Raw genomic sequence first — 26,353 nt, forward strand, 5'->3', positions numbered from 1 at the left:
TGTGTGTGTGTGGACTAGAAAGGCTCAGAAATCAGGAGGTTAGCAGGCCAATATCAAGTTGAAGGTTGGCAGTTCGTTTTGGGTAATATTAAATCATGACAAAGCTCAAACATGAAGATCAAAGTTCAATTATAGACTATAAAGTAGTTTTAAAAGGGAAGATTTATATATTATTTTTCCAGCATATTAGTGCAGATTCTGTAAATTCTGAGAATATTTCAGTCCCAAGGAACTGAGGACCCCCTGCCCCAGCATATAAATTTCAACATAGTTATTCTCGAAATAACACTGTTAATATGGCAGACATGGAACACGCCTCTTCTTTACCGTTTCTAGGTTTGCGCGGATGTTTGTGTGGATATATATGAATATAAGCATGCATATAGATGTATACATGTTACGCAAAGATACTGTATTACTTGTCATCTCAAGAACTACTCAAAATGCTTTCAGATCGAAGAAGTATGAGTGAGATGGAATGAGAAGGACTGATGATCTTCATTAGAATTCTCACTGGAAAATAACAATCCCCAGTCACCAGCCCATGGCCGTGAATGGAGCCAACGTGCTGTTCCCATTCTGGCTTCTTCTACGCAAAGGACTAGAAAGCAAACGGGACAGCGATGACAAAAATAACCTTTTGTCACGCAAAGTGTTGGTGTGTCTTCATTTTAGATTAACGTGCAACTCACATTTACACTTTGGTCTGCTACATTCCCTTGTCTGATTATTGTCCTCCTATTTCTCAGTCTTCCCATTTGTTAACTAACTGCTTTATTTACTACATAGATATTTGCTACATCCTACATAAGCAAAGTTTGGTTAAGAGTTAAATGACAATCACATAATTTCTAGATTTTCCGATAACAATGTTGGCAGAACAAAGTACCCCAGGAGATCAAACTGCTATTTAATTTTGAAGCCTCTATTCCCAAATTTGGTTAATGTGGAGAAATGTGTCAAGTCTTCTGGCCAAGTGTGTACACATCAGTGACTAACAGAGCACAGAACTGTGTTTAAGTGAACTTACCACCTTAAAATGTATTTACTCATGACTATAATTTATGTGTTAAATTTATTGGAGTTTTGGTTCCAATGTGACATACAATGTAAAAAATCAATATACATTTGAGAGCTTTATAGTGCCCCTGGCAAATATGAATAGCACTTGATGAAAAGTGAAGGTTTTCACAGCACCTACAGTGCCACTGCATTGGAGTAATTAACACCACACGCTTCACAGATATTTACATCAATTCTTCACTAGCACACAGAGCAGCTCTTTGTCAGAAATTTGGTACTGAGATGTCCTGCAAGGCTTTAGACACACTTTTATTACGAGCCCCTATTTTAAGGGATTTACAGTTCTGACAGAAGTATTTCCCTATGGGATAAAAGTTAGTATGTATGTTCTCAGAGCTGGAGGAATTTTTTCTTGTAAAAATTGGTTAACATTTTTTCCCTTAAGAAATGAGCAAATAAATAGTTTTGAGAGGTTTCTGCAACCATTTAAGTCACCTTTAGAAAAATAAATAGATGCATCTTATAATACAAAATTTGGCAAGCTTTGCATTTTTAATCTGGATGGTTGCATTTTGTGATTTAAAAATATTCTAATGTGAGCCTAAAAATTAACATTTAAAAGTGGTCTCTGCATAAGCAGTGCAACTGCATTTTCATAACATTTTAACAGATTAAGGGATAAACTCTGGTGAAGACAATGAAGGAACCTTATCAAATAAGCATTTCATATAGACTTACCGTAGATTGGAATTAAGCTGTGCTAACGAATCCTGCTTCATTTGCATGGCCAAAACCTAATCCTAATGAAACTTCATGGTAGATAACTAACATGTTTTCTTCATGGTAACATTAGTTTGGCAATAAAACTGTGCTGGGTACCAGTTCTGAATTACTCTGTCACAAATCATGCAACTTCGTTATCCGTGGAAGACTACCCCAGGTAGAACCAAGCTATGTTTATGAATCAATACTTTAACGCAACTGTAGCCAAAACCAAATGCATCTGGCTTTCCTAGAGAGATATATTAAGGGATGGATTTGAGTTATGCTAATGAACCTGGATTTGTTAGCAGGGATCACTTCTGATCCCTGTGTAACACCACAGGAGATTCATCAGCCACACTTTATTAAACTAAAAAATAACCCCTTAAATCCAGAAATTAAAAGGCTATAAATTACTACTCTATTACTGTAATAACTGAAACAAACTAATATGATGCATTCAAATCCCACCCTCAACCCACAGAGTACTTCAAAGAGGTAAAACCCTCCAACATATTGAAATCAGATACTATGTATAAGGACAGATCCTGAAAGTTTTGTGAGTGTGTGCACACCTCACACGCATATATTTACATATAAATGACATTTTTTAAAGTCTCTGTGACAGTTAGAAGCAGAAGCCCATCACTAAGGCTCGGGATTTAATGTAATTAAGACTTCCTTACAGTAAGCAACATGGCACTGAACATTTCTGCATCTATCTAAAACGTAAGAACTTAATTCATAAAGTCTTCTCCCTCTCTCTAGACACAGGCCCAGTTGGTGTTTAACTCTAGTGGTTGCTTTGGCTTTTGCTGGCTGGGGTCAGTCTCTTGGCTCGGGACAGACAAGTTTAATACACGCTAGCAACACCCCTTGCCATTTTTGAAACAACACTGGAAAACTCACATTCCAGCGACTGACAGGGGCTGCTGGCAAAATGCCTCTTTCTAGTCCATTTGCATGTGCAGTTGTGGGTTTCACACATAATAATTTGGCGGTGTGTAAATTTTTAAAGCATTATTCCAGACAATATTTGAAAACATGGCTTTGTTTGATTATTAGTGGTCAGAACTCTACTGCGTTGAAGTTAACTACCAGCTTCTATAGCAAAACTCCTTCGATAAACTTACAAATATGTTTTATCTAAAAAACAGATTTTTAAGGATATGTGAAAGTGATGGCTGACCAAGTTAGAAAGAAATTGGAGTAGGAAAAAATCACAGATTCAAAGCATTCATTATTCACTGTCCTGTATTTTAAATTGTTAAAAAATATTTTGTTGGCAAGTTAGAAAAATAATGAGAGAAGACAGCAGAAAGTATTCCAGTCTACCCTAGAAAACAAATTAGTCAGCACATCATCTGAAGTTCTTATTTTGGATTCTAAAATATAAAACGATATCAACATCCTTTTCTTAAAAAGAAACAGAGATGTGCAGCAAGTTGATTTGCAACGTGCATTGTGAGTGCCTGCGTTAAACGGAGCGGCTTCTACCACATGCACACCAAAGCAGAAAAATTGAAGCTGTAGTCAGATAGCACAGAGATAGATGTAACCATACGTTGATTTTTTCCTTACAGTTCAGCAGTGTGAGATACACCAACAAAACCACGTCTAAGAAGTATTTGTCCAATTTCATTTAACTGAGAATGAAAAATTAATTTTGACCCCAAAAAGATACATAAGACCGAACACACCTTTAATAATTCCCTTTTCTTGCAATGTTTTCAAGGAAGGTCTTCGGGAGATGAACTTCTTTAATCTGCTTTTAACTCGGCTTCTGTCATTTGTGTCAGAGGCACTGTAGTTCAGTCTGAAAACTAAAGGAAATCAAAAGAAAAAGCTTCAGTGAAACAATATTTTTAAACTAATAGTATTTTGCTCAGATATCTTTAGAAAATAATGGCTATAGCTACCCTAGTAAAATCATGCGGTAGGTCAGCAATGTAGCTGGCTGGATAGTACAAAACATCTGATTGATACTTCTGTGAATAAACATGATGAGTTCACTCTGCTGGTTACTCACAGAGTTGTATTATTTATTGCCCATAAGTATCTGGATGGTGACCAGTTTACTCATGAAATGTTCACGAATCCCACAAGTTTCACACGGATGATTTTTCAACTAAAACTCCGGACTCCAAGTGTGTTATGCACTATTAGCCATACACTATGTGTTATGAGAAAGGATGGATGGTTACACCACTAGTGAAGGACTGAATTCTCTTGCCAAGATGGATTAAGCGTTATATATATATTTAATGTAGTTATAGAAAACATGGCTACATGCCATGAAATGTGTGCAAGATGCATTAATTTATGGAAAGAAAAGTATTCCCGTCCTAATGATTGTATTTATTATATTTAGGCATTTACCAAACTGAGAAATGTTTTGAGCTCGATTTATTCCTCCTCTATGTCAAAAAGACATAGAACCCAGCTGCAGAAAATCCCCTGGAGGAAGTTTCAAAGGCATAAATTTAACTTTTTATCTGCTGAGGTGCTTACAGGGCACTGCCATAGCTATCAAAAAAAGCAGTTTTAGTAGGAAGGAGAAACTCAGCACTCCAGGCTGGGTGTTACAGAAGCAGCAATGGTGCCATGAATAGACTTTCTCCAAAGGTTTCCCTTAACACGATGATTTTTAAAGTTTAGTAACAAATCACCTGAGCCTCATCACCTTTGAATAACCCTTATCTTGTGTCCTGGGTGGTCTCACCCTGCCAGTTCCCCCAAAACGCTGAGCAGGAAAATGGGACAGACAGAGCTGTACCGATCTCCCCATCCAGACTGAACCTCCCCTGTAATGCAGTGATCTTTATACAGGGAAGCCAAGGGGAGAGAGATAGAGCAAAAATAAAATGAGCATCAATATAATTGGGCTATTCTGTAGCAAGAAGTTTTGCATAGGTTATAAACAGCAGCAGAATATTTAAAGGTGCGCAATTATAAAACAATGGCAAGCTAAAATAACTGGTTAAGCAACAGTAACAACCCTACAATATCATGGTTTACATTACAAATCGGATTTTAACAGCCAAACTTATAAAATGGTTTAGGCTTTGCTGTTGTCAAGGGAGAAAAACTTGCCAAATTGTTCATTTTAAGTAAATAGAACATAGCCAATTAAGGAAAGCAATATTTAAACACATGCCTATGATGATCAGAGCATAGCTTGCTTCTGATTTCACTACTGATTTTAACAGAAGAGTGCTCCATTTTCCCACAGCACTAAAATGACCCCACACATACTTCCACAAATTAGTAATCACACAGGACACATAAAGGGACACTTTACTGGAAAATACACAGCTTGGTACAATAATCCATCACTTATGAAAAATAAAATTCACATTTTTTAATGGTAACATTCTTGGAGTGATGTATCATAGAATATAAAGATTAGCATTCAATTGATGGTTGGTGCTTTTTTAACATTATAGTGGAGGACTTTTTGTTCAAAATTGAGCAATCCTTGGCAGGGACAAGCTAAAATTCCAAGTGACTTGGCTGTGCTATAAAAAGAACAACAAATGGATGTTTCTAATTCTGCATCTTAATGGTACTTTGAAATAGTGAAGTGAATTGTATTTAGTTTGAGGACTCTCTTCTTGCTTGGGGTCATTTTGTCCATAGCAATTCATATTTTGGTGTGGGTTTCTTTGTGACTTAAAGTGAAGATACACAGTGCAAATGATGCAGGAGTGAAAACGTCTTAAGTCACTTCAGATGCCTGCCACATTCCCCATTCTGCGGGACTCGAGCATTTTATGCCCATGTGAACTACATGCTTAGCTCTGAGTATACATCACATTTGTTAAGATATTTTAACCGAAGTGAATGTGGTCGTACTGTGAATGGCAGGACATGGGATCTATGACTGGACAGGTATGGTAAAGATCCCATTACGGTGTTAAAACTACATCTAGAGGTAGGAATAATTACTATAATGGATCCTTTCTACGTTCCATGTTGAACTGTATAGCCCATAGTTAAAAACAGCAACAAAGATAATTTTGACTGAATTACTTATTCTATTAAACGTGTGTGAGTCACCAGAGGGAAACTTCAAGCCTTCCAGAAATTCAGGAGTTTAAATAGTATGTTCCAAAACCAAGTTTAGCCAGAAATATTCTTGTTGGGATCTCATTTAGAAATTATCTTTCTCTTGCCAAACCATTCTTCTCGTGATATACCCACACTAAAATGACTTTGATGTTATATTTGGAAATACAAAGAGGATCAAATATTATTTCCAAGAGATAAAAACAAACAAACAAGCAAACAAACAAACCAGAATTACTGCATCACCCCCGAGTCACACAGTTCTGCAGAAACAGTACCATCAGAATCAATGGAATTTTGAGATGTACAGGTGAAGAACTGCTTGCTATAATTTAATGCAGTAAATTGCATCTATGATGCAGTGAGAGTAAACATATAATTTCAGCAGGATTAAGCAGTGGCTAACAGATTTGCAAAAGGAAGTTACAAAAGCCTTTCTCCAGGGTTTTGGCAAGGCCACAACTAGAAGAACCAGGAAAGGCTCTAACCTTTTCAGGGCAAGGATCGAAATTCTTATGTGGTTACTTCCTGTGAATTTAGTAGAGAAACTAAAGCACAAGTCATATACCTAGACAATATATTTCTAGCCGACTGTTTTTCCTGGGTCTGATGTTCTGGGCCGAGCCTGAATGATTTAGGAAGTAAAATATTTTAATATGTACTAAACAGCCCCATATTTTATTGGCAAGGTTTTGTAACTCCATATAACATGATCTTACATTCCTTCCGATGACTTTTATTTCAGTCTTAATTTACAAAACATTTCTACATAATCCCAAGGGTTTACCTATGATTAATTCCTGCCAGGTACAGTATATCTGAACACTTCTAACATGTTGAAAACATTGGTTTTTGAAGAACTATCCATTAATGACTTTCTGAACTGTGACAATGGATATTGACAGTGCTTGTCAGACTAAAGTACTATTGATTGCCTCACATCATGTGTATAGCAAAACCAATTTCTTCCAAGTACCTCTTCCTAACTGAAATACATTATTATGGTGCCTATCTGTTTATTATAACACCCAAGATTATTATATGTAATTCATCTGCATGGAAAGGGCTCATATAGAATGAAGAGCAGCAGTGGGAATGGAAAAGGCATTAAGAGATTCAAATAGTTTTAGATTAGTACCTTCACTTCCATTAGCCTTGTTCTGCAGGAATAAAACCCCATAAGTCCAAATCTGGACCATGTAAAATTTTTTTAATACTCTTCAGGACTTCAAAATCTTGGGAAGTTCTTAGAAACTGAGGTGGATTGTAGTATATTGATAACATCCGTAAACCGAGATTTACTAATTCTTTTCACAAGGAACACTAAAAATGACAAGCTTGATCATTCAAAATGCAGAATACACTGATCACAATCCTAGATGCAACTTTCTTAAAATACAAATGGGCTAACTGTGGTCTCTAGTTGTCGTAAATTAATAATTTTCTTGAGTGCTTTACAGACTCTTACCCAGAGTCCTAAGCAGCATCTTGCAAGACTGAATCAAAGCTGAGATGGCAAAAGGGGAGGTAGAAGTAGGTCTCTATGACTTTGGCTAATGAAAGTACCAGTCTGACAGCAGAACTATCACATATGTGTGAAAATATTAATTTAAAGGAATTCATTAGTTAACTAATTAATTTCAAGTAATGGGAATGCTTAATTGCTGGTTGTCTCATCCTTCTGAAGAAATATATCTTATCAAGCAGAGGCGTATGATTATGCCTGCATTCCAGGCAATACTAATTTAAAAATATACAATGACTCATGACTAAGTTTTATTAGATTTCATTGGAACTCAAAATTCAACATGTCTTCAGACTCTTTTTGGCCTGTAGCAAATGTGAAAGTACTGCTAGTCCTTTAAGGACTTTTCTTAGGAGAAGAATGCATTATTGTCTGTATAACTGATCGGATTTTCAATCAGCACTGAAATTTTGAGGGTGCAGAACCAAGTCCCTACATCCTTCCTTTCCTTTGTGATGGTCTGAGATGGAGTCAATACAGTCTGCTTACTAAGGATAAACAACTCACTTCACCTTCTTTATTGAGCTAAAGACTTTTGTCAGTCATCCTATTTCATCTCTTAGTGTAATTCCTGGGCAGATCACTTGAGTTATCTCCACACCATAATTACAATATCTTTTTTGTAAAAGAGTAAAATGAGAGGCAGATACATGATCTGCTTAAAAGCGCTAAACAAATGATCTGTGGGTAAAATTCAGGAATCAGGCATTACCCCTAATCCCTATGTTTATGATAAGCTTTAAAATTACAGGTTTTATGACTACAGAGCGTAGACCCAAGAACTTCAGCATCAGGCGACAGAATGGGCATCGCCGGCCAGGAGATGCTGGGAAGATTTGGTTTGCATGGGCACAAAAGGACCTAAAGTCAATCAGGTTTATGGGTTTAGAACAGATATTTGCAAATACATCTGCATTTGCAAATGTTTATGAAGCAAGTTCAGAAATAAACAATAGGAAAAAGAAAATAGCTATTATATAGCACAAATAATTTTTCTGTAATATGACAGCCTAACAACTTAAGTGCTCAGTAGTGTCATTACACTTTGTGAAATTTGTGTGCATTAGCAGTAAAGATTCAATAAAATGACTATATAATTCATACTTTGCAGCATGCTCTGATACACATAAATTTTTTAAAAAATTTTGTCCTCCATTAATAATAACTGGAAATAAATGAATAGAGTGCTAAATATCACTACATGCTTACATTGTGAAACAAACTGGCAATCCCCACATGGCTTTTCTTAATGGTATTTCTACTGCAGATATTTAGAAAAGTAAGATTTCTCGGTATGCATTTGATTTATAAAGGAAGATCATGCCAAACTAACCTGATGTCTTTCTTTAATAAAATAAATAGGGTGGGTTATTTTAGAAAAGGAAAATGCAATAGACTGGACTTCATTTGTGCATTTAATATGGTGCCAAATGGGAAATAATTAGTTAAACAAGAGAAGATGGAGAGAATTGAAACAATAACTGTGAAGTGACTAAATAAGGTATTAAAATGGGGTTTGTTGAAAGGAGAACTACTGTATTGAAAAAAAGCTACCAGTGCATGTCCTTAAATTTTCTTGGAACTGATCTTTGTGTTTTCATTAATGACTTCAACAGAAAAAGTATGAACATTCAAAAAATGTTGGTGACTCAAGGCTGGGAAGCATCATCAGTTCAGACAAGAATCAGGATATCAGATAAAATCTTAGTGACTTTGAGAATAGATACTGGAGAAACCAGATTAGAACTAATGCTGCCCAATGCATGGTTAGAGATGGATTAATACAAAATATTTATCTTACAAGTATCAACCTTGGACACTTGTGTGTGAAGTGGAAATTTGTTCCAGAAAAGGTGCAGACAGTGGCCATGAGAAGTACCAGGAGAATGGGGTTGCGGAGCTTTCCAAAGCAGATGGGGAGCTTGGCATGTTCGGCCACCTAGAAAAAGGCTGAGAAAGGCTGTGATTGTTCTCTACGAATTTGCTGATGGGGTTGGGAAAAGGAGCAGGAGATGAGAAGAGGACAGCAGGGAGGGAGAAGAGCTGTTTAAACTGAAGAACAATGTTGGCACAAGAATAAATGCGTATAAACTGGCCATAATATGAAATTCTAAAACACCCTTTCAAAGAAGCCATGGTGGCAAATAAAACTAAAAGAATTTAAGATGAAGCTTAATAAATTTAAGAAAAATGACACAGAACACTGTACCTTGTCACAGGAGGGACTGGACTAGATCACCCAGGACACGCCAAGCCTTTCTTTCCACAGTTTTTTGGGGTATTGTCACAATATTAGAAATGCTATTATACACACTTAACTTGAATATAAAAAAAACACAATGCCAGAAATCAATGAGTTCTGTTTTATTCATACAGTACGACCGGTTTATGTTCATCTAATGTAAAACATGTGGGGCTTGGAGGAAATCTGCTGCAGTACACAAAGTCAGGCTGTTCAGGCTTGAGGAACAGAGGGAAACCGGTCTCTCCAAGCTCGTGTCAAGGATTAGGACTCTTGACACAGTTTCTTTGCATGAAGTAACTGCAGTTCTTTATGGCCTTCATCCCCCCTGAAATGAGGAGGGCAATTTTGTATGAACTCACATCACCAGATCTCGAGCCTCCCTCAGTAGCTGCTTCCTGTAAATTTTCAGGTAAAGAGTGAACTAATTACAGATGAATATGGGCAAAAGGCAGACGCATGATGGAGATGCTTTTTGCATTTGATGTACTTCCCTGCTTTAGATAAGGTTGTTAAAATCCCCAGAAAAATGCTGAATAACTTGGATGGTGTAACAAATAGGAGTTGAAGAGTGGTCCTGGCCCTTCACCACCTGGGTGACTCAGTGCTGTCCTGTGCCAGTCTCATCTCACTCATATAAAACATGACAATAGCAATATTTGAATTAATGACTTTGGAAGTTAACATATATAATATAAAAATACTATTTAAGCAGACTTCCCAAAAGAAAACAAACACACAAAGAGATGGAGAAAGGAACTGAAGATGATTTCCAGATCACGTTGAACAAGTAATGTACAACAAGCAATGCATTCAGGGTTTTTTAGAATATGGAGCTCTGCTTGTTTTCTTCTGTTGTGGAATATATGCCAATAACTTTCAAGTCTTTATGCTTGCCTCCTGACTTAGCCTAAAAAATCTTTTTCAACCTTTTGCAAATAATACAAATAGTCATCACATACAATAAATTGTCAGGCAAAGGACAGAAAAATTATATGGTTTCTTTTTCTATCAGGAGCACCAGATAGACCTGAGTGGCTGGGTACTGCCAGCCATGTGTGCACTTTTAACTTCTAAACCTACATAAAATTCTGCCTTATGCTTTGGAAAACAAACTAATTATCTGTAGAGAACAAGGGAGACTTGGCATAGCTGTATTTATATCACCCTTGTTAAGAATCATACAAATGATTAATATATTTAAATTTAGACACACGCTTGGATACTTTGTTGAATCTTTTATTCAGGTCTGATCTTATGGAACCTTTCCAGAAAGAGTATAATACCAAAGAATTTTCTTTTTTATTGAGACTCTTATCAATTATATTTTTTACTTCTGAATTTAAAAGTAAATTATTTTAAAATTTAATTATATTTCCATTGCACTCAGCCTCCAATTATATTCATAACCTTATGGTTTTGACCCATGATGAACTTCTAATGCTTCTCATACAATAAAGAGTAAAATTAATTCATAGCTCATAAGTTCTGAAAACCAACATATTAAAGTTGTTTATTGCCAATGAGAAATGGTAGTGACATTCATTTGTATTGTTTCAAACCACTAGTTCCACTATATTTTTCTCTTTTAATGCAGCAAGCTTAGTACTTTCCAGTGAATGTAGATGTGATATTTTGTGAAGAAGAATGACATACTGATTATCTTTAAAGTAATCAACAAATATCTAGCCAAAATCCTGAAATCCATTTGCTGTACTATGTTTCTATGTCAAATATCAAATTACTTCTACCTCAATAAAATCATTGGATTAAGAATAACTGAACAAGACATCACCCAGGAGTTCATTCTTAAAAAGAATAAGTAGATAGATTTAAGACATTTTTTTACTTGTTACCTTAAGAGAAAATTCTGGTAAGAATCTCCAATATCTATATTAACATTAACATAAACCTTAGACAAGGGGTGTCAAACTTATTTTCACTGGGGGGGGGGTCACATCAGCCTCACAGTTGCCTTCAAAGGGACAGATTTAATTGTAGGACTGTATAAATGTAGGAGTAGTTTCATTGTAGGAGTAGTTACATTTATACAGTTTATGAGTTTGACACCCCTGCCTTAGTCAAAGCAACCTTTACTGCCATCAGCTTCATTTTATATTTCTATAGAAGTTATTTCTGTTTGTTAAAACACAAATGATTTTCAAACTTTTCAGCAGTTACAGCTCTTTGCTTACAAAGCAGCACCAGGAAAGGTGCTTTAGGATTTGCATAAAATATACATAAAGACACAAAGCAGAACAAGTGGAAGCTACAACTTTTTTGTGAGCCTACCCAACGGAGGCTGTCAGTGGGAAAAGGTGCCTTGTAAGATACGCCATGGGTCAACCTCTTTCTTGGGCTGAGACAGTGTAATTACAGTAGAAAACAGGAAAGCTCAGAATGAAGCTTTGGGTATATTTAGCCATGTATTATATTTATCTTGTAAATTTGACCACTTACTTGAAAGATCTTACTCCAATGTGTTTAAGTAAGATGTGGGCTTTCTTAGCATTCATTTTGACAGTACTTGTTCTTCTAATAAAGATCAGGTCATACAGTTCAGCTGTGTAATGGCAAATAGAAACTACGTTGCCCCCTCCTTTCCTTGTGCTACTGAGTGCAGCTTTGGCCAAGGCAGTCTGAAAACAACAGCAACCACCCACTCTCCTTATGATCTGATGGTGGCTCCTTCTCACCACGCAAACAGCATGAGAGTAAGATCTGGGTCAGTTGAGTTAAGACATGAGTCCAAAGAGGACACACAGATGTGTTCAGTTGAAAGCATGAGTAACTGGGACCCCAAAAATGAGCATGTTCTACACTGCTAGTGCAACACGTTTGCTGCAGAAGTATCTGGGACCCCAAGTCCACCCATCCCTTGCATAGGGGCTTGAAGGGGGAGACCTCCAGAGATACTGCAGGTCGTGCGGTGACACCTAATGCTTCATCCCATCTCCAGAACAGCTGCACTGGAACAAGCTGCCTGAGCAGGCAAATAATCACTATATATCATGATCTTTTTCCTGAAACAAAATCAGGCCATCACAACAATGTTGAGACACTTCAATCATCTCCATGTGGGGTTTGCATGGGTGCACTGACTTAGTGTTTGACCAGCCGTAGCTAAAATTCAGACAAAATGTTAAAAAACTACAATAGAAGACTATTTTAGTTTAAAAGTTCCAGCTGACAAACTGCACAGGGGCTTAACCTACTTTAGAACATATTTAATAGCGTAATTTAGTCTCTAAAAAGAAAAGCAAAATAACTAATGATGGACAAATTTAGAGGTCAAATCTAGTTCAGATAAACATTCAAAAGTTCAGATGTTTAACCAAACCTTATCTTGTCCATGAAAAGCCTCAACTGAACAGCTCTATCAAATATAAGCAAAGCACAGAAGGAAAACTATTATCAGGAACCAGCACCTTATTGCAGCACTCACGTGTTAAGCAGTTAAGCATCAAAGCAAAAGCAAAACATTGTCAGAAAACTGCTTCATGGAAGTAGTAGTATTTGGATGAAATCCAATACAAAGAAAATAATATTAAGGGGAAAGATAATACAAATGCAATTAGACTATCAACCAATAAAACTTAATCTATGCTTGATAGTTGAAACCTTCCAAGCTTAGAGAGAATAAGGAAACTAGAGATCAGAGGACTCTGCCTTTTGAAGTCTTGCTGTCCAGATCCTGAGGACCTTTATCTAGCTGAGTACATTATGAATATTCTGTCACAGAATTAGAAAGCTTTATTATTATGAATGGCCTGTAACTTGAGCAGGGACAGTTAGAGATGAATTCCAACAATTGTTTGGAAAAGGTGAATTCTGCTAACTTAGCTTTCTGGACTAAAATTCGCAAAATAAGTAACGTTTTCAAAGAACATTTTCATTGTGCTTTATTAATAACTGAAAGTAAAACTTTGATGGATCCTCTCCATCATTGCATTCACCAATTACAAATGATTTTTTTAAAAGTGCACCAGATGAGATAAGACCACTAGTATGTCTTGCCTGGCACTGTTTGTTATCCACCAGAGGAAATCAGAATTCAGAAAAACTACACACCAAACCAATGATGCTTCAAAATCCTTTCATCTTCTTTCCTTTACCCCATGACAGTACCTTGACTCCTCTCTGCTCAAGCCTTTCCCGCACCTTTTGTTCTGTCCCCATCACTGAAGCCACTTGGGCAACTAATAGAAAAATTTACTTTTCTCATAACTGAACCCCAAATCCAAGCTATCAGATGCCCCAAATCAGAAACCTAGCAAAAGGTTTGTTTTTAAGCAAGACTTAAACTTTCAGTACAGAAATTACTAATGAGTAACTTACATTAAAAGCAAAGTCGTAACAAAAAGTCACCTATCCCACTGTTTGTAGTTGTGCCTTAATATCAGTACTACCCTTGATCTGTCATACTCAATGGTATTCAGATAACATCTTACAACTGTTCAGTCTTGTCATGATTTCTGCATTAATTTTTAGTGCTGTCTTTTGATTTTCATCCAAACACATCAACTGAAATACCTTCAAATGAGGAAAAGAAGGTAGGGGCATTATAGCACCCAAAAATAACCATCTTTAATTTTACATAGACAAGAAAGAGACTATACATGTTTTCACGCAAAAAATAAATAGAAAGCTTATTTTTACAGGAACAGAACTTCTTAGCTTCTTGGAAACCAATGAGACCAAGATTTTGATTTAAATGAACATCCCTACAGCTTGGGTAGAAGGCTATCAAAGAGTCATCTTGAGATCATCACCTGCACTACCTAATTTTTAGTCCTCCCATCTATCTCTTTCCGAGAGAAAATCTGGGTGCTGTTCAGGAGTGGGTTCACCCCAGAGACTCTTCCCAAAAGGCATTATGGACAAGACAGCACCCATTTTCTTTGCCTCTGCTTTACTCTGCTCTTTAACTCTTATCCCAGAAAACATTTTACCTTCAAGCATTATATTAGGTGTCAGCATATCAGACACATTCACCAGAATGTTTTAAAAGTGCCAGGATGGTGAGATGCACATAACAATCATTTTGTATCAGACACACACAATAACAACACCAGGCATCACAAGGGGACCAGAGAAGATCTGAGAAAAAGCTTTATCTGAATAGGACACAACTGGTCTGTCCTAGAAAGAGGGAACATGGAGAAATGTGGTTGCAAGCCACATGTTCCTGCACTTTGAATAAAGTATTTTACTATAGACACCTACCAAGCTAAAGGCTAAATTTCTCTCTTTTGTGTTTTTCTACCTCGAAGCCTGCTAAATGGCAAATGATCCAGTCTGCATCTGGCTGCTCTCCTTTTCTGACCTGCCTACATCTGGCCACGTTCCCTTAGGCTCTGGACCCTTGGATGGGAATAAAACTTTCTTTGGCAAAAAGGATTATAAACCGTACTATCGTTATGTGATTGCAACATATGTGAATTACAAAGCTTTACTTGCAGAGACATAGTCTCTCAAATAGGGCTTCATACCTGCATGTTTTTTAAAACAGATTTGTGTTTCGGACAAGGTGTTTTCATGACTTTAATTATAATTTAATTATAAGCTTTTTTATTTTTTTTTTTTCCAATGTGGTTGTGGTTTTGTTTTGTTTTTAAAGCACTGGAATATTTTAAATTGGTTTGATTCCATTTATTTTAAGTGTGCTGTTTGAAAAGAGTTGCTCAGTTTTATCAGAGTCTTGCTTTTCTGTACAAACTGAACACCTTAAAAATTAATTACAAAAACCTTCATCACATGTAGGAACACATTTTATGTGCTACAAAAAGGCTTAAGGCAGGCTTACTCTTTGGTTTTCATGTCAAATGCATTGGTTGCAAAAGATTAAAAGACAGCAGGACTTGCAAGTTCTGATTGGTTACCTTTTATCTCTAAAAAAATGGCCATGAGACAGACAAATACAATCCCCAGACTGTATCAGGTGAACCATTTCCACATGGAAGAGTTAATTCCAATTCCCATGGCTGTAGGAGGAGCTTGCCTTGAATATCCATGTGCAAGAAACACAACTGAAACTGGGGCAAATATGGAAAAGGGCCGTTTGAGATTATCAAGATGAAAAACCACAGCCTATCATGGGAAAGACAACTACAATTCTTGGCTGGCTTAGTCTTCCAAACCAAGCAGGAGAAGGAATAAGACTGCTGTCTGTAACTCTATTTGGGCTGGTACACCTGAGACAGAAAAGAACTGCTGAAAATAAAGAGCTGGCTAAATGCTGACACAAGAACTCATTCATATCACAAGTCCATTTAGGCTGAAAATTAGAATGCTTTCAGCTTGAAAACTGAAGTTTCGGAACATTCTTCCAGCCTGAGCTGAGGGGCAAAAGCATTACTACAGAATTTCATTAATTATGAAAGGAATCAAATGAGGTAGTTGTTTTCAAGAACTGGGGAATTGATTCAATGCTACAAAAAGTCTGTCTGAGGCTGATAATGCCATGTTACACTTTTCAATAACAGTAACGCAAGTGAATTCCTCTTGGGTGAATCCTGGGCACAGTTAAGACAATGGCCAATGGAATTAATTAAATGGAGCCAAATATCCTTGGTGGTGAGGGGAGCTGCTCATATGTTGTAGTGTTCTCTTCAGCATCAATATTTAAAGCCAGTTAGTTGGAACCTTTTACTTAATTGAGAAACAACATAGCATTTAACCCTTCGGTGGCATTCCACCCTTTGGCTGTTAAAGTTCACCTGGCACATCAGCAGGCAGCTGGTGAAACAAACAGGAGATCCTATGAATCACATTCCTTTTTAAAGCATTAATATACCCATGATCCAGAGACAATGCCATGTTTTCATCTATTAAGTTGTTTTTTTAATACTTGGGATTGGAAGTTTTAATTTAAATTAAATACATCCTCCAACGTGAAAGGTACAATCTTTTAAAAGATTTCACCAAGGGGAAAAAGGTGAGTCTGGGCACTAGGTATTCTTATCTAGAGCCTGATTTACAGTCTCTCTAATTGAGCTTAATTTAGAATATTACAACCTAAAAACCTCCTTATTTCCATCATATTTCTCCCAAAGTACCAGGAGGATTACATCTGGATTAGTTATAAATAACGGTGAAACCTCAGAATACAGTGCAGTGTAAGAATCGTTTCCTCTGCCTACAAATTTGCAATCAGGGTTGTCTTTTCAATAATTACCATGAGGGGCTTCAGAATTAGGCTCATAGGAGTTGTGGAAACCTGGGCTGGCTCTTCCTTCCCAAAGAACAAAGCTCAGCAAGTTCATGTCACTTGCTCTAATTCTGACCTCTCACCAAAGGCAGTAACCTAAAATATTTCTCTTTGCAGCAAAAAATGCCTGCACTTGTTTACGTTCTATCGGCTGTCAGTCAGTTTATATTCTTTCCCTGTGGAGGCAAAATATAGAGATGTACAAAAATGGAGAAACATTGATAAAGCAGGTGATGGAAAGTAGATGTAACTGCCTGCATGGACTGTTGCTTTAAACTATAAAAATCATGACATTTTGCACAATATACATCAAACTTCAGTTTTACTTGCTATTGTAAACAAATATCTATTTATGAAGGAATTAAGAGACTGCACGAAACCAGTGCAAGCCATGTTGGACAGCTGAGCTTAAAAGCAATTGAGTCAGAGTAAATATCTTTTCCTCATATTACAGGAGTCAACCTCACTTTTAGTACATGTAAGGGGCACAACTGCTTGACTCCAATAATACCTAAAATGCTCAAGATTTCCTTGTGATTGCTTTGTCTGAAGAAAATATCTGTTTGAAAGACTCGCTACACATTTTTCCAAAATGTAGCTTTCTTAAGCGCTGTGTCAGTATGTATAGTTCAGTAGGAAAAATCTTTGAGTAATCATGACTATCCAGTCTCTACTTGCTCCAATTTCAAATTTATCTTGAGTGCGCACGTAGGAGTTTAATTTGTTGAGAAAAATATATGGTCTCTCTCTTTTCTTGGGAACAAAGAGGAAATATGGATTTGTAACCTTGGTTTTTTTCCCCCTTTAAACTTAAGTCTTTCAATAGTGTTTTGAACAAACCTAAAGAGATTTTAAGACAGACATTTTGTATTATAACATTCCCATGGGTCGTATGTATGATCGTCTTTACTAAAGCTCCTTTCAGTCCCAGTTGAATAAATATGCATTTTATTTCACTAATCTTGAAACAACAGGAATAAAGTTTACCCAGGTCTTTTATACCTCAGAGAACAAAACAAATACTACAAATCTTTAGAGAGAAAGGATATACAAAAGGGCTTGAGGTGAATGTTTCAAAGCAAATACTCTTTAAACGTTGTGCAAATTATTTCAGCACTTGAACATGATTTATGAAAGGGGATTAGTCCACTGAAACAAGAACCCAGTTTAAACTGTTGGGTTTCAAAGTCAAAGATGAGAAGCGTCTGCTGGAAAAAGCAGAAGAAACCGGATAGTAATCTATAGTGAGGATTTCTGATTGATTTTCTTTAACTAACTCAATCTTGCATTAGCTATCACTGTCATTCATACTTAACTGTGGTGGGCATTATAAAATACCTTCTTTTATGATATAATTCTCCATAAAAATGAAGTATGCAATAGTGATAATTAAGTAATAATGAGGTAATTAATAACTCAGTGACCAGCTCTCTATTTACTAGTATGCCCCATAAATGAGCACAAGGAATATGAAACAATTAAAGACTACCCAAGCTCAAACAGATAACTTTTCCAGAGAGCTGTGTGTCAGTGAGCAGACCAATGAGTCACAGGTCACATCTATAATAATACATTATATTATATTGTAATATTCCCACATACTCTTCGCATAATGGGTAAGAGCTACTCTTAAGTACTATAAAAATGATCACTTTTATGTAATTGTAAAGATTAATAAGTGAGCTAACTTCTCATGGTTCTATAATGACCCTGCTGTTCTGGTAGGTAAAGGAAAATTTAATGATCCTGCTCAGATATGATTAATATCTAACTTTTTCCTGACGAAAAATCTGGACTTGGTTCAATAAAAATGAATTAAGTGAACATGCACGGATTTCTCTGCCAAACGTTTATATGGAAGTTGGTTATGCCCAATTTAAAAATATGCTTTTTCAACCCAAATAGTAAACTCTGGAAGGATTTTGGAAAGTGAAGTAGAAATAAAACAAAGAATTAAGGAAACATTATATTATAATTGATGGAAACAGGGTATTCAAATTCAGGAAAAATACACTTTTTTATGAGAGCTAGTCACAGCCAGTTGTGATTTTGGGTGCAACATAATCTCTTTCTATCAGTGGAAGTGACACAATTTGTTTCTGAATTTGGCATGTTTTGCTTCCAAAATGCCAATATTATTACTTCATTGTTGCTGAATCAGTATTTTTTTTAAGCTTTAAGAGCATACCTATAGTAAATGATGCAGAGAAACACGAGAGTAAAAATAAATCATAAGTTTAGCTCCTATAGTACAAATAAGAATGTGCCCACCCTCCATAAAGAGTGCATTGCATTTTGGTTTTGTGAGATTTTCTCATTGTCTGAAACTGACTGCATTCCTGTTGATGTAATAAAAATAAATGCCACAAGCATACAAGCTGCAGAGTGACAAAATTAACGTTGCAGTAGGAAGCTGCATATTTGCATACAGTTTTAATTTTGCTTTCTATTTTAATTGTTGTCATTGGTAATTCCACAGTAATATACGTTACTGTTTTATACTCCTTAGTTTTATTAAAAGTAATAAAACTGACCTATACATAATGCTAACATTGAAATGTAATAATACTCCCTAAACAGCATCCATTTGGCTTTGAACTTCACAGCTAACTAAAACAAATGGGCTGGGAAGGGGAAAGAATTCAGACCTCATCAGAGCTAACAAAGAAATGGAGTGATTTCCTATTTCTGCTCCATTTTATTAGCCCCCTTAGCAGAGAAGCAACCCTACATGGGTGGAGGAGAAGGAGGAGAGGGAGGAGAGGGAGGAGAAGGAGGAGAAGGAGGAGAAGGAGGAGAAGGAGGAGCGGGAGGAGAAGGAGGATCCTGCTCTTGAGAAGTTTGCCTGAGCCAGTAAAACCTCTGACTACATCGCAGGATGGGAGAGAAAAAAAACACCTGGGCTCCTCTCTCAGCTTCGCCTCTAAGTAGGTGACCTTCTAGGAACTCTAAATGATGCTTTCAACAATATAATTTTCTGGCTTTTTTTTTTTTCCCCTCCTGCCATTCCACAGCCGAAGTCACATAAATCTGTGTGTTTGTGCCCAGATAACCGTCACTTCCCTCCACAGAGAAACAATAGCCCCGGCAAGGTGGTGTTTGCCACAGAAATATCCAGTTGTACACAGGGACAAACCTTAAACCCTTGAGCAAGCCCTGAGAAGCAGTTTTAGCCAGGGAAGGAACAAGTACCATGTAAACCCAGAAAGGGTTCAAGCTGCTCTGACTTCTCCAGTTCTCCCATTATGTCCACTGAGAGATCAAAATGGGTTGCTTCTTTATTTATTTTTTCCCCATACACACACTGTACAACCTTAATTATCTAACAAACTGCATTCAAAGATGATTCTGGATGTTCTAGCAATTACTCAGGAATATTTACATGCCATGCTTTGCATTTCAAAAATTTGGCCTTCTGAAGTAAAGAAAAATGAGTGAAACAAGAAAACCAACTTTGGGCAGTTTTAAACGATACAAAGAGACCTTGGCTAAATACAAGGAATGGGATACCTGAATTAAATTGTATCTTTTAAGAAAACAAAGCAGATTTCAGAGCCCAGATGACTTTGTGGTGAATACCTCTGAAGGCAAATCAAAATTATAATCCAGAAGCTATTATTTTTTTCTTTATTTAAAAGGTGCAAGGAGGCATATTCCTGACCACGGCCCTGCGGAAAGGGCTGTGGGAGCACAGAGCATCTCACCGCTCTTTGGGACTAAAAAGGCCCACAGTTCCCTGTTGAAAGTGCAACAGAAATCTGGGTAAGTGAGCAAAATATCATTATTTGAGTTGGCCAGTTGCCAAGGTGCCGGGGCTAAGACCCCAAGCCAAATGAAGAGTAGAAAGGAATCCCAAGCCTGCTGTTTAATATGCATGACATGTCGGCTTTGCTGTCAACTTTTCCTTCCACCCCCTGCTTTTGTCCGCTTTTTCCACCTGTTGCAACTTGTCCTTATTCAGGCTGAGAGCTGGAATTATCTTACTTTGGTGTCACATTGTGTCTGGCACAATGACGCCTGGATCCCCGACTACTCTTACTGAGATGCTAAAGTGATCATGAATAGCAATAATACTACACAGCCCATCAAGACTACAATACTACACAGCCCATCAAGACTTCAAACACACACACACATATATATATATATATATATATATATTTAATCTTGATGCTCTAGCTGTGGCACCTCAAGCTAGAATTCAAATATGGAGGAGATTTTCCAGGATCTGTTGCAGGGCTGCATAACTAACCGCCGGGTTTTAAGTAAAGTGTTCTTGAAGATAAGAAAAATATGCGAGTAGAAACAATAAAAATAATGCAATTCAATCTTATCAATTCAGGCAGTTCCAGCTTTTATGTGGCAAACAAGGAGATCAAATTGCATTTATCTAATATCACAGATTTTTTAAATGTCTAAAATATTTAATTATTTTGCTTTGGCAACCTAAATCTGAGGAACAGATTACTCTTCCCACTACATAAGGAAATAACTGACAACAATTAGTATTTATTCTTGTTGCTTTTGTAATAAAAATAGAATTCCATCACTTTCAAGGAAATCTAAAATATTAATAAGAATGTGATGAACTGAGTAAATGTGACGCCATAAGGAAATGATGGAGAACAGGTTGGAAATATAGTGCTTTGGGAATGGATTGCATTATCAAGCTCGTGATTGTGCATTTTGACAAGAGCAGCCCTCAGATTGATACGGTAGCCAAAGGGCACTCTTCCTACTGCGAAGCCGTTTGTTTCCATCCGGAAAAGGGGGAGTAGAAGGGGAATTGATCCCCTCTGACAATCGATAGCAACTCCAGCCCAGGCTTTTTCCACAAGAGGTCACTCCTGAGTGACAATATTCCCAGATGACGGCCAAAATCCAAACCCCAAAGCGACCACGGACATAAAAAGCAACACTGAGCTTAGCGGAGAGCGTGGACTTGCCTTCATTGCCTCCAATGGGACTGTCCTGACAGCTCCCCTAGTCCATACGCACAGTAAAGTCTCTTTGTTTTTGGTGAGCTGAAGGATTTCTGGGAAACTTGCAATGCACAGATCCTTTCCCTACCTCCCATGTGCCGTGACAGCATCTCTACTTTCAGTCCAGCCCAGGTGCCTGGTTTCATGCAGCACAAAATTAACATGGCAGACCACCTACCAGCAGACCCAATTATAATTGGTACTAATTAGGAGGGTTTTTTTGGCAACCTTAGCAGAAAAAAAAAAAAGAAAAAACAAACTACAATCTGAATGATAATGAAATTACTTGAAAATTATGAAATCTGCCACTAATTTTAAAAATTATCTGCTTAGAACAACATGTATTCACATAAAAAGGAGAAGTGCTGCAAGGCGGTGTCCTTGCACCAAATGATACATCTTCTAATGGGGAAGGCTGCTGGGGTGAAAAACATGTTCTTTCTGACCCAGCATTAGCTGCATAAATTAAATCACTGAAATAGTTGGCATCATAAAATAAAGAGTAATCTCTTTCCATGTATTTGAGAGCAGATTCACACTTTTACATATTTTGGTAATGTTCCCCAAGGCCATCCTTGGTTTGTTCTTAGCTCAAGAAAACTTCAATTAGAACATGAGTTGAATCCAAACTGGATGAGCAGCCACTGAAAAGTTGTGTGACCGAGAAGATGGACACTCTGAACATTGGAAATTGAGCCTGGCAGTTCAAGCCCAAACGTCAATGAAATCGGTGTCTACAGCTCAAAAAGCATAACTGAGAATTACTGTTTGTCCTTGTAGTGTAAGCAGAAACAATTAGGATTAAACACAAAAATCAAATTCCTGCTACTAAGTCTCTAGGGGCAGTCTCCCTGGTTTTAAACTAAAGAGTAAATTACTGGAATACTTTGGTTAGACTACACCTGCCCTTTGTATGCTTGTGCTGATACAAACCTCCTATGATACAGCAGAACCAAGTCTAAAACTGGACACTTTTTGAAGCCCTTAAAATGTAGAGAATTACGAATGTGTCTGAATTGTCTGAATATTTCATTAAAGATTATCGGGGGAAGCGGGGTGGCCTGCTAACACATCAGTTGCTTGTCTTCTGTGTTAAACTGGAGAAGTTTTAAACAATCTTTTAACAATCTCCTTTGTTTGTCTTTGGCATTGACAGTAGTCAACAATATAAGAGCACGATAAAACTATAAAATTGTTAAACTTTGTAAGAACTTTATAAACACACTTGCAGATATTGCACATATCTTCTCTGTGCTCTGCAGTCAAACTGGACAATGAAACGACCACCTGTTAACTGCTAACAATGTGTCATTACCCATTCTCATGCCTTTTTAAAGCAATTTTGGCTCTAGCTGCCGATAATTCTGGCTACGATACTTGTGTGAACATTAAGGGCACAGAAAGCCAAAGGCAGAAAACTGACAATACAGTTTGTGCTTAGACTACTAATAAGTGAGTGAATAATATGATTTTTCTAATTCCACATAATTGCTTGATCTCAAGGGGCCAAATAAAAAGTTCTGAATACATATTTTAGAAGCAATCCAATCTACGGTATTTAAATACAAGCTTCCATTCAGTGAGATTTCACAGCAGATATTTTCACCTTTTTTAATAGTTTAAATAGCATTTAACAAAACGGAGGTTATTCGGGATTCTCTAAGGTTTGAAAAGAAATGTAGACACTGTCGCTGCTTACATTCCCATTTTCTGTTTTGTCTGACAAATGATCATTTAAAGATATGTGAGAAGCCTAAATAAATAAATAACAATTCCACAAATGCTGAGACAGTTTATCGGCATTTTGCTATTAGCTACAAACAGAGCAGAATCAGGCCCTCAAAACTTACCATGCTCTCAGTCTTATTTTTCTTCCTTTGAGAAATGCAATGTAATACACAATACAAAGATATTGGGACAATTTTTCACGAACTACATTCAGGCTATTTTATATTTTATAACAGAAAGAAAAGCCTTAACAAAAAAAAATATCTCCGAGACAATACGAAAACAACAACAATGACAAAAAGCTTTGGTCTGCAAAAAGAGACTATTTAATGAATCTCTGTGTGTGTGTATGCACGCATGTGTGCATATATTTATGATTGTATGGATAATTATCATTAAAAATAGCTATGTTGGGTCTTTTTAATGCAATTCTTTTCTTAACATCTGAGGCTTTGATCCTGCACTGAAGTGCATGCAGGCAAATTCCTGCACAGCACTTCAGTACCTATAGGTATCTCATCTAAAGCTGTCATGGCACTTACATTAGAAGCAGTTTGTGAATCTCCTACTAAACAAAGAAGGAAAACAAAGATTCAAGAGAGAGGGTGAAATTAAAAACAAATATGCTGAGTGGTTCAGGGTCACCACCAGCTCTGGCATCTACTGCCCACAACATCATGAGCATCTCAGCACAAACTGGGAAAGGAAAAGTCTCAGTGGAGTGAAGCACATCCCTGGTTGTTTTAGATCACTTTCTTTTCTAATCCCACTGACAAAAATCAACCTCAGTCCCTGGAATTTACCTTTCTGTGAAATTATAGATATATCTCTGATTGTTGGTTGCAGAGGATGTGTCAGGTCTTTCAGCAATTCAGTGTATAAATACACAACAGACAAAATTACTCGGGCAATTTGAGGTATTTTACTAAAATGGAAACAAAGCAACTGCAACAGACCATTAGCATAGGACTCATGTTGCTTATTTTTAAAAATAAATGTCTTGAATAAATATCTTTGCTGCTAAACAAATTTATTTTGCTTAGAAGAGAATGTCGCCCTTTAAAAGTGTGGAGCTAGTAACTGTCTTTACTTAAATGCAAGTTATGTGTATCAGCACAGAACACATTCAGCTTTAAAATTCTCAGTGATCTTCCTTACATTCTGTATGTAATAAAAATTATCTTGTCCTGTAATGGCATAGTTATTTAAAAAGGAAAGGGGAAAAAAAAAAAAGAAAAAAATCAGAAAAGAAAAAAGCCTTACTTAAAGATTTTCTGTGTTCAGGCTTTGGTTCTTTGGATTCAGTGTCTAAGCTATTCAGTAATTCGATGCTGGAGGATCTTCTGAGTTTGAACTCCAAATTCCTTGACGTACAACTCCGTTCTTTGGGCTGGGAAAATAATGTATATTTATATACAAATATGTATGCTTTTAATAAAATTATTACTTGTAAGAATGAAGCAAGAGATTACAGAATGCCAGCACAGAATCAGAAGCTAACAGACACACACAAAGCAAGTGATGCAGTGAGTGTATCATTTAAGGAAAGCATAAAGCAAAATTTCTCGTAATACAGAGCTTTTATGGCCCTGATAGACTGCTCTTAATTTCTGAGATAAATTCCCATGTAAGTGAGGAAAACAAAAGACCTACTTCTTTAGGCTTTAGAGACCAAAATTATTTCCACATTGCAGACTACTTCCAAATGATTGCAAAGAGGAAGGTTGTTTAAATTGCCTTTCTGGTTTAGATCGTGACAGTAAATATTCTTGTGAACACAATTGTTTCAAACACACTTATAAATTTGGGGTTGAATTCTGTTGGTTTAAGGTTGGAAAAGAAGGGAGACTTCTCTCTTGCTCTTATTCACTGGCATACCAAGTGACAATTAGGGATCATTAACAGAGAGAAGAACGAAAATAAAAGAAAAAGGGAGATGATATTTTGGCTGATCACACATGTCTTCCCATGGCATTTGATGGGGTCAGATTCAGCCATCCCCACGGCCTGGAAAACTACAATGCTTTATGCACTCATTCCAAATTTTAAAAGGGAAATAAATTATTTGTATTAAATATTAAACTGAGTGTTTGGGGGTGGCATCATGTCCTGCGCACACAGCAAAGGCAAATATTCATCAGGACAAGTCCTGCCCTCCGGTACCTGAACCAGATACTGGTTGTGCCCCACCAGCCACTGCTGCTGTGGTTTGCTGCACTGCCACAAGATTACCTTAGTTATGCTAAAGAAAATAATCAATTCTATTAGATGTTGAGCTGAATAACATGGGGGGGAAAAAAAATAAAGAAAAAAAAGAATGAAACAGTGTCCTGAGTCTTCACGGAAAACTCCACCCCAAAATCTTCAGTGGGATATCAATATACCCAATGAAATGCACAATATGAAGACATACATCATCAGATCAAACTTTCCTTGGCTGATTATAGCCTCAGGGTAATATAATGTTTGTAGCTCTTTAAGGAAACAGTAGTCATGTTCAGATTAACCCTTTCAAAGAGGCTGCCTCTGCCTACGCTGCCAGTTCCTTTGCAGCAAAACCTCTGAAAAATGCAAGAAATGGGGATATTTTTCTCTCACCAGATTCTGCACTGAACAAGTAAAGTCAGTGCTCTCTAAAGAAAATACGTTCTTGGATCAGGCAGGGATAGGAGGAAAACATTTGGAATTTGTACTGAGGGTGGCAAAAAATAATAATAAAAAAAGAAATAAAAAGCTACAGCTGAATCTGGTTTGGTAATTAAAAACTGCTTTAATAAAATGCAGCCCTGCTTACTTCTAGTAGAAAACCCCCA

At 36.9% G+C, this 26,353-nt stretch overlaps 1 protein-coding gene across 9 annotated transcripts in view; it reads right to left on the minus strand.

Annotated features, from left to right (window-relative positions):
* The window catches only part of ARHGAP15 (Rho GTPase activating protein 15), a 362,427-nt gene that overhangs the window by 169,928 nt on the left and 166,146 nt on the right, over positions 1-26,353 (minus strand). For all 9 annotated transcript variants that reach the window (XM_065070247.1, XM_021296541.2, XM_021296543.2 and 6 more), the window contains 2 exons: positions 24,804-24,930; positions 3,486-3,608 (listed from right to left, as the gene is read on the minus strand). In XM_065070247.1, the coding sequence (XP_064926319.1) occupies positions 3,486-3,608; positions 24,804-24,930 (250 nt within the window). The remainder of the gene's footprint in view (positions 1-3,485; positions 3,609-24,803; positions 24,931-26,353) is intronic.

This window comes from Columba livia, chromosome 7, assembly GCF_036013475.1.
Source record: "Columba livia isolate bColLiv1 breed racing homer chromosome 7, bColLiv1.pat.W.v2, whole genome shotgun sequence".
Classification (NCBI taxonomy): Eukaryota; Metazoa; Chordata; class Aves; order Columbiformes; family Columbidae; genus Columba; species Columba livia.